Here is a 15,449-nt window from a genome sequence, read left to right as displayed (position 1 = left end):
TAGTGATCACGATCATATATTCTCATCATAGTCTCTCAAACACTTAACTAAGTTTCAGTTTACTTACCATTTACTGTTCAGTACAATTAGATTGTATTATTTTCAAAGTATCAAACAATGGGTCAGATAATTCCTTTTGAGTAAAGAGATTAGCAATAATGAATACATGACATAAATAATTAAACTTACATTTGAGAGACTATATACATAACTAAGTGTAATCATATTCAGTTGAGAGGTGTGCTCTTTCATAAGAGTATTATGATAGCCATACGCATAAAAGCAGGCACGCCGATTTGTAACATTGAGTGTGCACGTGGATTTACATTGGATATAACTATCATTACTTTTGGAATACATTAAATAGAAAAATAATTAATAAGAAACCTCAGGAGACGCAGTGAGGTATACAATATGAGTGTCATTTCATATATATTTTCCTACAAGTATTATTCATATGGAGAAGAGGTATAGTATGTTCATGTATATATATACGAGACACGTACATATACACGTGTATAATTTGGATCTACAATTTTACATCTCTGATTGTAAAGGTGGAGATACAAACATTGCGTCATATTATCTTTTAAATATTACCATCAACCTAGGACCTGCCTTGTGTGGAAAGTACAGAACAAGCTTATTATAATAGGTATACTTATTTTCTTTAAAAAATCATGTAGATACACACATTATTTCAAGCAGTACTCCGGGAGAAATCAAGTGCATGTACATTCATATGATCATTCACATTAATACATTTTTTTTTTTTATTAGATGTTTAGATGATACTGATTAATTACAATGCACAGTACTTGATATGAAGTTACAATGCATGTAACTACATATCAACAATATAATATTAATACTAACTGTACCATTTAAGAATAAATAAAAGATTAACTAGATTAAATGTACATGTGTATCTTAGTAATTCCAATACCTGAGTATTCATATCAGTATGGGAAGCATACATGTATATACCACTTAGAAATAGAAATATTACTATATTGAGTTGCATTAGATAGAAATAAATATGGGATCTTGATTTACTTCCCATATATATACATGTACATGAGTGTGAATACATGCTAATCATTTCTTGTATAGACTATGCTAAGTAATTAGTATAATCAGGATAATAACCATACATATACACTGTACGCATTATGCTAGCAATGCGGAACCCATTAGAATTACTATGTAGTGAGTTTCATGTGATCAGACTTAACACACATAGGGCTATATATAGTGGACAAACAAAATATACAGACAAGGAACACAGTTTATTTATTAGGTTCAATAGGTTGGGTTCTCGGTTTGGCACGTGCACCGGTATCAGGTGTACCAGGAATCCAATTCTTGACTGTACGTATTCCAGGGGTTTTGGGAGGGGGGTCAGGATATGCCGATAGCTCGTCAAGACGGGTAACCTGAGATTTCTCGCCACTCGAATTGCGGATAACAATACGTCCGTCATTTGTCCATGTACCAGAGATGAGATTTTGGGACTTAAGAAATCTCGCCTTAGCATAAACTTGACTCCTGGCTTTTGTGAGCGCCTCGTTTATATATAACGAAGAAGTCCGAGTAGGTCGAGTTGGGGTAGGCTGGTCCGAGTTGGTAGTAGATTCATGTTTGTTTTTGAAGAGAATGAACCTGGCATCATAAACTGCTGCTCGTGTTCTATATGACAGAAATCTAACAATAATGTCCCTAGGATAATTCCTTACTTTGGGCCCAACTCGATGCGAACGACTAATGTCCTTTTGGGTGACCATGAGTCCCCCCAAGTACTTGTTACACGCATTGATAATGAGTTGGTCAGTGTCCTCGTCTTGGGACTCCGGGATACCTCTGAATTTCAAACAATTCCTTCTAGAGTATTGTTCGAGATCGTCTATTTTATTTTCAAGAGATTCAATTTTATGATACATGGCAGGGATTCCCAAAGCACCCACTAGCGCGTCTTTAAACATGGCGTTGTCCATTAGTTGGGTCACTACTTGTTTGACTAATGCCGGGTCACGAAGTTCACTGATAGCTTGGACGCCTTTCCTAACTTTACCAGAAAGTTCAGTAGACATATTGAATGGTTGCAAAATCGTAGAATGAGGTACAATGAAATATAGTAGAGACAGGATGTTAGAGGTGGTCTGTTAGGAGCATACAATGTAAACAAAGGAATCCGCGGGAAGATTGACCATTGTCCACTTCACTTCAGAAATAACTCTGTACGTTGTGAATACACAAAGGATGAACGGGTTGCATACTATGGTAAAATAAAGTTACTTAACTGGCATCATTGGGTGATGTTAGCAACCCCACAAGGTCGTTAATCCATGAAGAAATAGCTTTTTATCCTCTGATGCTAATCAACGTCCATGTTAGTTGACCACCGGAAGCAATTCGGAACAATTGAACAATGTTTATGTCTAATGATTCTACTATTGAATGAAATGTCTTCAATACACTGGAAACTGTCATGTTAAAAAGAGCTGAACACTGTTTCTATGATATGTCCGTCTCCACGTTTACCCAATACAAAAACCGGTGTATCGTCCTGGTTTTTAGTTTCAATACCGGTGTCAATGGAGGACGAACAAGGTGAAAAAATGTCTAGAAACTGTGTTCTTGTCAAACCTGTCGAGGCTTTACAATCTGCATCATCAATCAGTGTAATGGAAGAATCCTTCTTTGATAGCAGATGGCATACCCTAAACATATCATTATTGATATTCTTTGTTCTGGAAGGTAGCTGGGAGTCAACATTTCCTTTTCATCATTGCGAATTTCAGCGTTAGGTTTAAGATATTTCCCTAGGAGATGAAGTGAACAAATACGTGAGGACTAAGGACACCACAGTTTGTGATTAAAGACAAATTGGTGCTTAGGCGAAACTCTTCATTCATAGTGTTCATAGGCGTGGGGAGCCTGGCCATAAAATAGATCCTCTATAGATAATATTGAGGTGGTCCGTCTTGCACCAACGTTTAGATCTTCAGGCTGCGCCTTTCATTTCTAATCATTCTTGAAACACTACGCACACGTGCCAATCTCTTGATCATCATTAAATGTATTGTCATTTATTTCTAAACATTAAAGCAACCTATTGTGCTTGGAAAGCCCTATTGTTTGTAGCAGATTTCTTGGTTTTAATGCCTCCCCTACAGACAACTTTACAACCCGAGATTTCTTGGTTTTAATGCCTTTTAAGAGTTTTTATACAATATTTCAAATCATAGACATAGAGTTATTCACTCGAAGAAAATGTAGAAAATAATGTACAAAAGAACAAAGGTAACGGGTTATATTGTAATGGTCATGACAGGTTCAAATATTTACTAGTATCAAGGAAAGTAAAACATTTAGAGGATACATTCTTATGTCCAGCATTTTTTCTGGGGTGTCTAGCATCCTTAAAATAAACAAATTAATAATATCTTTTGTATCATTTGCATTGGTTACAGATGGTTAATCAGCGTCCAGGTATTCGTTGATCGACGAATGATTGTATTATCTAAGGATATTGACATTCAGTCCATTTTCTTCAAAATGGTCATACATGTTTTTCTGGTTCATCGTCACGAGGTACGGTTACCGCACCTACTACTGCATAACAATTTGTCTCTCATGGTAGTTATACTATATTGTCAAATGTTTCAAGTACATTCTCCAAAATCTTTTCTGAAATTCTCTAACGCACATCTTGTAAACAACCACTTGGCAATAAACACTTATGAATAAAATGCTATGAAACATCTTTCTTCCAGAACATTCCAGATAGTTATTTCCCTTGAGTAAACCACATACTTAAATCTTAGATTTCTTTAACGGTTGTCTCCCTTTAGTCACTGGATCTATAACACTGTACACTTCCGAAGAAAAATCTGGACACACTCCAGTATTAGCACTGTAACATGCTCTTTCATATTGAGTAAGACGAAGCCCACTTCTAAACGCTGTATGTATCATTCTGAGATTTGTGCTAATACCACACATAAATGTGACTTTTCCAAGCATGTTCACTGAGGCGTATATCCTTCACATCTATCTTTTTCCTACCTAGCAGAATTCCAGGCATGTTTTTTGGGCTTGTACTGTCAACAAGATTACCTCCTTGGTTTAATCTTGACTATAATACAAATAATGATGGAAATTGCGAAAAAGAAGACTTATAGAACTAGGTTTAACTAGATAAACGATCAAAATTTGTTGTATCTAGTTCGTGGATGATACATTTCGTACCTGTCTGTGATTACTGACATATTCTATTATCATATTATATGGAAACTACGAAGGTTGATAAGTTGTGAGCCTCGTATTGAAGGCGGTACTCAAGATTGTTCTTTTTAAATCATACTATTCTCTGACTATATAGGGCCTTGTACCCAAGGACTGGTGTCATTTGGTTAGTTTATATAAACGAGGTGTTACTCTAAAGTAAATAAGACAAACAGCTTTTGCAAAATGGACAAAATCGGTTAGGGTTAGGGTGAAATATTCTGCCATTGCCATGTATGCCATTCACGATTGTGGCTTTAGATTGACTAAGCATCCGTCTTAATCACCTGATCTCGCTCCATTAGATTTTCATCTATTTCCAAAACTGAAAACAGCTATTTCAGGCACTCTAACCTAACCCTAACACTAACATGCAGTGGATAACTTTCTGAACAGCCAAAAAAGGAGTTCTATAAAAGTGGCATTGAGGCCCTTAAACACCGCTGACAAAAGTGTATAGATACTGAAGGGGATTATGTTGAAAAATAATAAAATATGTCCGGCAAAATTCCAATCCTTCAATACGAGGCTCACAACTAATCAATCAGCCCTCGTGATATGGGCTGAAAGGTATGTAAGTATGTACTTTTAATCTTATGGTATGAAAGGTCAATTCATATCAGATATTTTCATTGTTCTGAAACGAAATGGAAATTTAGGCAGTTATCGATTTACGTTGACTAAATCCTTTTGTAGAATATAAACATTTTAAAAAGGCACAAATTTAGATTATTCTTGATTTGATTCAAACGAATGATTTTTTTTAACATCAATAGACTTGAATGGTGCTTATTTCAGCATTCCAATACATCCGGAATATCAAAACTACCAAACATTCTCTTGAAAAGAGCAGATTTTTGAGTTTTACTGTTTGTGTTGTCTACAGCTCCTAGATCATTCACAAAGGTGTTAAAACCAGTATTTGCTGGAAAGCAGGTATTAGATGTGCCTATTACATTGATAATTCTTTGCAAATAAATCAAAACTATGAATGTTCGGTCAGTAATACACAGAGAATAGAAGATCAATTAATAGGTAATTTTGATTATCCTATTAATACTGAAAAATCTGTGTTGATTCCAACTAAGAAAATTGTATTTTTGGACTTGTTTTTGATAATGATCAATTTAAGGTTTAAGTGCGAAATTGGCACTAGAATTGTCATTCGTAATTAGGGCTCTCACATCGGGTTCCTTGTCCATGCGTTCCATGCAATCCTGCCAGGACCCTTATATTATAGACATTAGGAAAGGGACAAGATCAAGTGGCTCAAACACAGCTATGATGATTTTGATTCACTCATAGTTTTATCTGAGCAGAGTGTACAAGAGATTTGTTGGTGGAGTCAAAATATGTTGTATTAAAGGGTAAACCAATAAGACAGGCACCTCTTGTAGTTTGGACAGAAACAAGGTTGTGGGCATACTATGTACTATATATTAATGACATGGGTGGCATGCAGTTTATTGAACTTGATATGTTAACTAGAAAAATTGGGACTGGTGTTTTGACCGGTCTATATTCCTCGATATGTATCGATACATTATTCAGACACTACAGAAAGGATGCTTTAAAGTGAAATTTTCGACAGGATTTGTTCATTTTTTTTTGTAATCCTAATATTGATTTGCTCGCTTCTAGATTAAATGCATGGTGTGCTGGTTATGCTGCTTGGTCTTAAGACCCAGACGCATTGATAGTAGATGCATTCTCAATTTCTCGGAAAGATTACATACCATACCATAGCAAGTGAAGAGATTGATAAAGCCGTATTAGTGATACCATTTTGGTCGACACAGCCTTGGTTTCCTCTCGTTATAGCGAATTTGATATCGTTACCTTGCACGTTACCAAGACCCAGAAACCTGTTAATATAGCCACACATAGACATGTAAGGGACATTGTTGTAATATAGCCACACATAGACATGTGTGAGACATTGTTGTAATATAGCCACACATAGACATGTAAGGGACATTGTTGTAATATAGCCACACATAGACATGTGTGAGACATTGTTGTAATATAGCCACACATAGACATGTAAGGGACATTGTTGTAATATAGCCATACATAGACATGTGTGAGACATTGTTGTAATATAGCCACACATAGACATGTGTGAGACATTGTTGTAATATAGCCACACATAGACATATAAGGTACATTGTTGTAATATAGCCACACATAGACATGTAAGGGACATTGTTGTAATATAGCCACACATAGACATGTAAGGGACATTGTTGTAATATAGTCACACATAGACATGTAAGGGACATTGTTGTAATATAGCCACACATAGACATGTAAGGGACATTGTTGTAATATAGCCACACATAGACATGTGTGAGACATTGTTGTAATATAGCCATACATAGACATGTGTGAGACATTGTTGTAATATAGCCACACATAGACATGTATGAGACATTGTTGTAATATAGCCACACATAGACATGTAAGGGACATTGTTGTAATATAGCCACACATAGACATGTGTGAGACATTGTTGTAATATAGCCACACATAGACATGTGTGAGACATTGTTGTAATATAGCCACACATAGACATGTAAGGGACATTGTTGTAATATAGCCATACATAGACATGTGTGAGACATTGTTGTAATATAGCCACACATAGACATGTGTGAGACATTGTTGTAATATAGCCACACATAGACATGTAAGGAACATTGTTGTAATATAGCCACACATAGACATGTGTGAGACATTGTTGTAATATAACCACACATAGACATATAAGGTACATTGTTGTAATATAGCCACACATAGACATGTAAGGGACATTGTTGTAATATAGTCACACATAGACATGTAAGGGACATTGTTGTAATATAGCCACACATAGACATGTGTGAGACATTGTTGTAATATAGCCACATATACACATGTGTGAGACATTGTTGTAATATAGTCACACATAGACATGTGTGAGACATTGTTGTAATATAGTCACACATACACATGTGTGAGACATTGTTGTAATATAGCCACACATAGACATGTAAGGAACATTGTTGTAATATAGTCACACATAGATATGTATGAGACATTGTTGTAATATAGTCACACATACACATGTGTGAGACATTGTTGTAATATAGTCACACATAGACATGTGTGAGACATTGTTGTAATATAGCCACACATAGACATGTATGAGACATTGTTGTAATATAGTCACACATACACATGTGTGAGACATTGTTGTAATATAGTCACACATAGACATGTGTGAGACATTGTTGTAATATAGCCACACATAGACATGTATGAGACATTGTTGTAATATAGCCACACATAGACATGTAAGGGACATTGTTGTAATATAGCCACACATAGACATGTAAGGGACATTGTTGTAATATAGTCACACATAGACATGTGTGAGACATTGTTGTGACAAGATGGACTTCAGTGGTTACCTGTTAACCAAGTCGTCACCGAATGGCTCAGATGTCAGTGTCTTAATTTCCACAGAAGTGATTTTCAGTTTATTAAAATGTTGAAGTTTATGTAACACTGTTGTTTTATTTTGTTGATAGTGCTTTGACCGTGCTGTGTGATACCCTCGTAAGCCGAGGGCTTAGTGTAAAAGAATGACCACTCCTTCAAGTAACCCATAGGATATGATGGAGGAGGGGCATTCTTTAAACTAAATAGCCCGAGGCTAAGAGGGGTATCTACCCACCGATATTGTCAATGGCTAGATGCATTGTGTTCTGTTTGCACTTTCCATTCTGATGGGGTTTGTTATCAACAAAATATGCCTTCTTAAAGGAATATGCTATGTGATACCCTCTTAGCCTCCCCCGGTTCTTTATTTCAAAGAATGCCTCGCCTCCATCATATCCCATGAGGTACTTGGAGGAGGAGCCATTTTTGACTCATAACACATCTCTGAAGACATCTAAGGAGCATCTAAACAGCAAATCAAGTCAAAACTGTGATATTTTACTAGCCTAAATGCCTACTATGGTGCAGTTTGACAGAAGTAACTTGTTTAACTTTTAGTATGTATCATGGCTAACCATTTGTTAAGCTGTTAGTAGATTTCAACAAAACCTGCAAAAATGTATATTTCAGGGGGACATAATAAACTCATTTGTATAGCATATATTGCATACAATACCCATGTCTTATTGCTCACAAGAGTCTAAAGAACAATATATATCGGAGCATTCGATTTGGCCAAATTTGACTTTATTAAATGTATAAACACTGTTATTTATTTTGACATTTTGACCTTGAAATGCAAATGGCGGTAATGAATGAAATCACTCAAATATGGCATATTAGGAGAGGTATTTTAAACATCGAAGATGCTCTTATTAGACAATATAAAGGACTCTTGACATGGCAAGAAGACTAATTTTAGAAAAAAAGTATTCAATCATTGAGGTGGGGGTAAAATATGCATATTTCTGTAGGGTTAGGCCCCAAACTCACCAATCAAACAATTTTAAAAAGGTCCTCTTACTATGATCAGATGTCTTAAAGATTGACATAGGAGCATTTTTATAGATTGAAATGCCCCCCGTTATGCCTTATTTGTGTAATATTATTTACAGCCGCCATTTGCATTTCAAAGTCAAAACAGTTTGGCTATTTTTCAAGTTTGGTCATGTTTATGACTTAAAATTATTCCATGCTGCTCCTTACCACAAAATAACTCTGTTAGCATCTACAGGAAATTATTGGTTGATTTTAAGAAAGTACATTTTCAAACATTTTGGTATATTACGTGACTATTTTGTGCATTTTTAAAAGATATTTATTCGTGTTTGAAATTCAACGTTATTTTGCTGTATAGATGACCCTTAAAACAAACATCAAATTTACATGAACAAAAGTAGCTCATATCATGGCTTCAACATTTAGTATATACCTATTGAGCAATTGGTTCATGATACAGGTTGTATCGTCGGTCTTATCTATTTCTACTCGTTTAACCCGGTTATATCGGAGCTATGCGGAGACAGATAATGTGGGTATGAACGTTACACGACTACAGATACATACAAAGTTTGGACAAGCCATGAATGTACATGGTATTCTATTCTATCATGGCTATCTTCAGCTGAAAAAAAAAAAAAAAAAAAAACAATAAATAAAACATGATGTTCAAATTTAATTTGATTCTTCGATTTGATACTGCAGATTTGTTTCATTCATGTGATATGTTATTGTGAACACTAAGTCTTGTCAAATTTCTCAAAATGTATCCCAAAGCGGGACATTTTTGCAACGGAATTGTACTACTTGGCTTTCGGAATGGCGGGTATCTACATTCTAAGAGCCTATCGAAATCGACATCTGGGAAAATGTCTTTTAAGCCTTCTCGGAAATCAAGAAAATAAAGGAAGGTCGCGTTTTCAGCCTTCGAGTGTAATATTTACCTATCGTGTGTTTGATTTAGCTGATTCCGCAAAATGGCAGCTAGTTCTGTGTGAGTTCTATTCAAATTTGGATTATAATGGCCATTTCCGTGGCTAATTGATGGGAATGACCCTAGTGACATGGCTCGTTACTACAGTCACCATCCATTAGTGGACAGTGTTTTATATGTAACAGGTCTTCTCGGTCTCCTTAAGCTTTGTAGGCTCTAATTATGATGTTTTCCTCTGCGACATTTAAATACAAAATATCTTTCTTCTTGCTTTTAAATGACGTGACATGTAGCTTTATAAGCAGCATTTGATCGAATCCTCCTTGTTACGTTTCCGTATTTGATGCAGTTGATGTGCTTACAACAACATGATCAGATGAATGTCTTTAACGTTTCTTTAAGTACATTTGACCTTGGCCCATTTTCAAGATTACACAGACATAAATAAGTTCACAGTAGACAAAAAGAAATAAGATCTGGAGTACAAACATATTAACTGTTTGATTTTAGTTTGTGAGTTTGCTAACAATATGGTTCTTATCCAGCATAAATTCGATAGGAAAAATCGACAAATAAACAGACTTATCTGTAAAAATACTTACCTTCCACTAAAAATACTTAATTGTAATTAAAGGGCTACTAGTGTGTAACAGTTTTTTTCTGTAAGATATAAGATATAAGATGTAAGATGTAAGATATAAGATATAAGATGTAAGATGTAAGATATAAGATATAAGATGTAAGATATAAGATATAAGATATAAGATATAAGATATATAAGATATAAGATGTAAGATATAAGATATAAGATGTAAGATATAAGATGTAAGATGTAAGATATAAGATATAAGATATAAGATGTAAGATATAAGCATTTCAGGATGTTCAGTAGTTTGATTATTGGTCCGTTTTATAACCATTTACATCAAATCTGGTGTAGAGGATTAAACAGATATATGGCACGGCGTCCACCAAGTTATAACTATATTCTACGCTAGCTGTTACGGTGTCCACCAAGGTATAACTATATCCTACACTAGCTGTTACGGTGTCCACCAAGTTATAACTATATCCTACACTAGCTGTTACGGTGTCCACCAAGGTACAACTATATCTTACACTAGCTGTTACGGTGTCCACCAAGGTACAACTATATCTTACACTAGCTGTTACGGTGTCCACCAAGGTACAACTATATCTTACACTAGCTGTTACGGTGTCCACCAAGGTACAACTATATCCTACACTAGCTGTTACGGTGTCCACCAAGGTACAACTATATCTTACACTAGCTAGTACGGCGTCCACCAAGGTACAACTTTATCCTACACTAGCTAGTACGACGTCCACCAAGGTACAACTATATCCTACAATAGCTAGTACGGCGTCCACCAAGGTACAACTATATCCTACACTAGCTAGTACGGCGTCCACCAAGGTACAACTATATCATACACTAGCTAGTACGGCGTCCACCAAGCTACAGCTATAATCTACACTATCTAGTACGGCGTCCACCAAACTACAACTATATCTTACACTAGCTAGTACGGCGTCCACCAAGGTACAACTTTATCCTACACTAGCTAGTACGACGTCCACCAAGGTACAACTATATCCTACACTAGCTAGTACGGCGTCCACCAAGGTACAACTATATCCTACACTAGCTAGTACGGCGTCCACCAAGGTACAACTATATCATACACTAGCTAGTACGGCGTCCACCAAGCTACAGCTATAATCTACACTATCTAGTACGGCGTCCACCAAGCTACAACTATATCTTAGACTAGCTGTTACAGTGTCCACCAAACTACAACTATAACCTACACTAGCTAGTACGGCGTCCACCAAGCTACAACTATATCCTACACTAGCTAGTACGGCGTCCACCAAGCTACAACTATATCCTACACTAGCTAGTACGGCGTCCACCAAGGTACAACTATATCATACACTAGCTAGTACGGCGTCCACCAAGGTACAACTATATTCTACACTAGCTGGTACGGCGTCCACCAAGCTACAACTATATCTTAGACTAGCTGTTACAGTGTCCACCAAACTACAACTATATCCTACACTAGCTAGTACGGCGTCCACCAAACTATACCTATATACTACACTAGCTAGTACGGCGTCCACCAAGTTATAACTATATCCTACAGTAGCTAGTACGGCGTCCACCAAACTATAACTATATCCTACACTAGCTAGTACGACGTCCACCAAGGTACAACTATATCCTACACTCTCTAGTACGGCGTCCACCAAGGTACAACTATATCCTACACTCTCTAGTACGGCGTCCACCAAGGTACAACTGTATCCTACACTAGCTAGTACGGCGTCCACCAAGGTACATTTATATCCTACACTAGCTAGTACGGCGTCCACCAAGGTACAACTGTATCCTACACTAGGTACAATGTAGTACGGCGTCCACCAAGGTACAACTGTATCCTACACTAGCTAGTACGGCGTCCACCAAACTATAACTATATCCTACAGTAGCTAGTACGGCGTCCACCAAACTACAACTATATCCTACACTAGCTAGTACGGCGTCCACCAAACTACAACTATATCCTACACTAGCTTGTACGGCGTCCACCAAGGTACATTTATATCCTACACTAGCTGGTACGGCGTCCACCAAGCTATAACTATATACTACACTAGCTAGTACGGCGTCCACCAAACTACAACTATATCCTACACTAGGTAGTACGGCGTCCACCAAACTATAACTATATCCTACAGTAGCTAGTACGGCGTCCACCAAGGTACAACTATATCCTACACTAGGTAGTACGGCGTCCACCAAGGTACAACTATATCCTACACTAGCTAGTACGGCGTCCACCAAACTATAACTATATCCTACACTAGCTAGTACGGCGTCCACCAAACTACAACTATATCCTACACTAGCTAGTACGGCGTCCACCAAGGTACAACTTTATCCTACACTAGGTAGTACGGCGTCCACCAAGGTACAACTGTATCCTACACTAGCTAGTACGGCGTCCACCAAACTATAACTATATCCTACAGTAGCTAGTACGGCGTCCACCAAACTACAACTATATCCTACACTAGCTAGTACGGCGTCCACCAAACTACAACTATATCCTACACTAGCTTGTACGGCGTCCACCAAGGTACATTTATATCCTACACTAGCTGGTACGGCGTCCACCAAGCTATAACTATATACTACACTAGCTAGTACGGCGTCCACCAAACTACAACTATATCCTACACTAGGTAGTACGGCGTCCACCAAACTATAACTATATCCTACAGTAGCTAGTACGGCGTCCACCAAGGTACAACTATATCTTACACTAGCTAGTACGGCGTCCACCAAGCTACAATTATATCCTACACTAGCTAGTACGGCGTCCACCAAGGTACAACTATACACTACACTAGCTAGTACGGCGTCCACCAAGGTACAACTATATCTTACACTAGCTGGTACGGTGTCCACCAAGCTACAACTATATCTTAGACTAGCTGGTACGGTGTCCAAGTAACGAATATATCCTAGGCTTGCTGGTATCGCGTCCATCAAATAGCAAATAAGTCGTGATATAGAACGGGGATATACAATATGTCAACATCTAGATTGAAGTTGTGTTTTGTATTTGTCTATAATTCCGATATTATCTACATGCAAAAGATCCCGAGAGCTGAACATGTATCAAATCCATCGTGTACGTAAAATACTTAACAATATAGAAAACTGGGATAAAATCGATTCTAGGATTCAGCAGAAATCTAGGAGATACAATAACAAAACACACAAGGAGCCCGGCAAAACGTCGGAAGTAAACATCTGCACCATATGTGGAACCTGTCAGTATACATCATGTCGGAAGAGGCCCTCAATCGCTCACGATCTAGGATGGTACATTTCTACGATCATGTCAAAAACAACAACTCATTCGTGGTCAATGAGGGCAAATACAAAGCATATTTTTTGTGTCTCATGTCGAAACACGTTTGATTAATAGTTAACGTTGGTGAATCGAAAAAATCGAAGTACAGCAGGGATATCTAGTTAAACAATATCTGTATTTATTGGCACGATACACCTACAATGACAGCTCATGCTGCTACAGGTTTGTATATTCTCACGATGATAAGCGATGCAGTTTTTCCTTTGTTGTGTCGTCGACACAGTACATGTACATGTGAGAGTGACCTAAGACCGACAGAACCAGAAATGTCGACAAAAGGTAGGACATCAAATTAAATAAAACACAGAATTTAATTAGACCTTGTATACGAACCAAAATCAAGCAAAATAGTGAATCAACAAAAAACAAGTATTCTGACAAGCATCTGGTGTTCATCTATAGTCTATTTAGGAGATTTCTGTAAGATTTGGTGAACTACAGTAGCATGTTTGATCGTGAGCAGAAGTTCTGTCTGGCCTGCGACCATAAAACGCGAAAGTGAGACTAAGATGTTATTTTTCCGGTCGTGACAAGTCTTGCGTTAAGATTTGTTGCTCAAAAAGTATACGTCCAACTATAACAAAAAGGTACATAGTTCACATAACAGACATCTAAACACATCCTTCATTTACGGAATGTCAGTCAGAATTGTTAGATCAGTGACTCTGGAAATTAGCTTTTTCCCAAACAAACATCAAATGTATTTGCATGGTAATATAGACATCTCAACAATCCCTGTGGTTACGAGAATAATATTTTATTCTATTTTATTTTGGGGTTAAAATTTGGATTTGGGAAGTCAATTTAAGATCTCTATTGCTTCAACAAACCATTTATAAATTAGTTAATAGTGAAATTAGAACAAGGTCTGTACTATATAGATATATGTTCTTTTTGTATTCAGGAAGAATGTTTATTTCGTGGTTGTAATGTTATTTTGGTGTGAATATTGAGATTCAGTGATATTGCGAAATGAACGGTTTTGTGTGCAATGCATCAACACCTGTCTGTAACGTATACAGCATGCTTCCGTTTATCACGGGATGGATTCCAAAGTTTGGTTGAATGTAATGATGGAGATGAAAAATAATACCGACAAGAAAGTTGAATTGTATTCCAGTTCTCCATAAAATAAATATACATAAGCTGGCTAGAAAATTTACAAAGGTAACAAGCATACACATTTCCTGGGGAGTCCCACCGGAACACCGAGCATTGTATCTCTACCTATGAAATGTAGTACCTGTCAGGATTTTACATTTCTACGATCATGTCAAACACACGAACTCATACGTGGTCAATGAGGAAAAACACATAGCATACTTTTTGTGTCTCACGTCGAAACTCGTTTGATCAAAATACACTGTTAGGTAGTTTAATGGTAGTCAACGTTGGTGACTTGAAATCGAAGTACAGCAGGGATATCTAGTTAAACAATATCTGTATTTATTGTCACGATACAACTACAATGACAGCTCATGCTGCTACAGGTTTGTATACTCTCACGATGATAAGCGATGCAGTTTTTCCTTTGTTGTGTTGTCGACACAGTACATGTACACGTGAGAGTGACTTAAGACCGACAGAACGAGAAATGTCGACAAAAGGTAGGACATCAAATTATATAAAACACAGACTTTAATTAGACCTTGTATACGAACCCAAATCAAGCAGAATAGTTCTATATTGCTTCGTCAAACCATTTACAAATTAGCTCATTGTGCAATTAGAACAATTTCTGTACTATATAGGTGTATTTTCTTTTTTACTCAGAA

General features: G+C 36.9%; 1 protein-coding gene across 2 annotated transcripts in view; it reads left to right on the top strand.

Moving 5' to 3' along the window:
• Positions 1 to 13,925: 13,925 nt before the first annotated feature.
• Positions 13,926 to 15,449, top strand: part of LOC117331264 (betaine--homocysteine S-methyltransferase 1-like) — a 34,248-nt gene continuing 32,724 nt past the window's right edge. Inside the window, exon 1 of one of the 2 annotated variants that reach the window (XM_033889863.1) lies at positions 13,926 to 13,953. In XM_033889863.1, coding sequence (XP_033745754.1) covers positions 13,941 to 13,953 — 13 coding nt within the window. In that variant the 5' untranslated portion in view covers positions 13,926 to 13,940. Of the gene's footprint in view, positions 13,954 to 15,183; positions 15,282 to 15,449 lie in introns of those variants that run through there. The other variant, XM_033889862.1, reaches the window with a different exon arrangement.

Source organism: Pecten maximus, chromosome 7 (assembly GCF_902652985.1).
Source record: "Pecten maximus chromosome 7, xPecMax1.1, whole genome shotgun sequence".
NCBI classification, from domain to species: Eukaryota; Metazoa; Mollusca; class Bivalvia; order Pectinida; family Pectinidae; genus Pecten; species Pecten maximus.
Note: the sequence above shows the minus strand (reverse complement) of the source record. Positions and strands in the feature narration are given on the sequence as shown.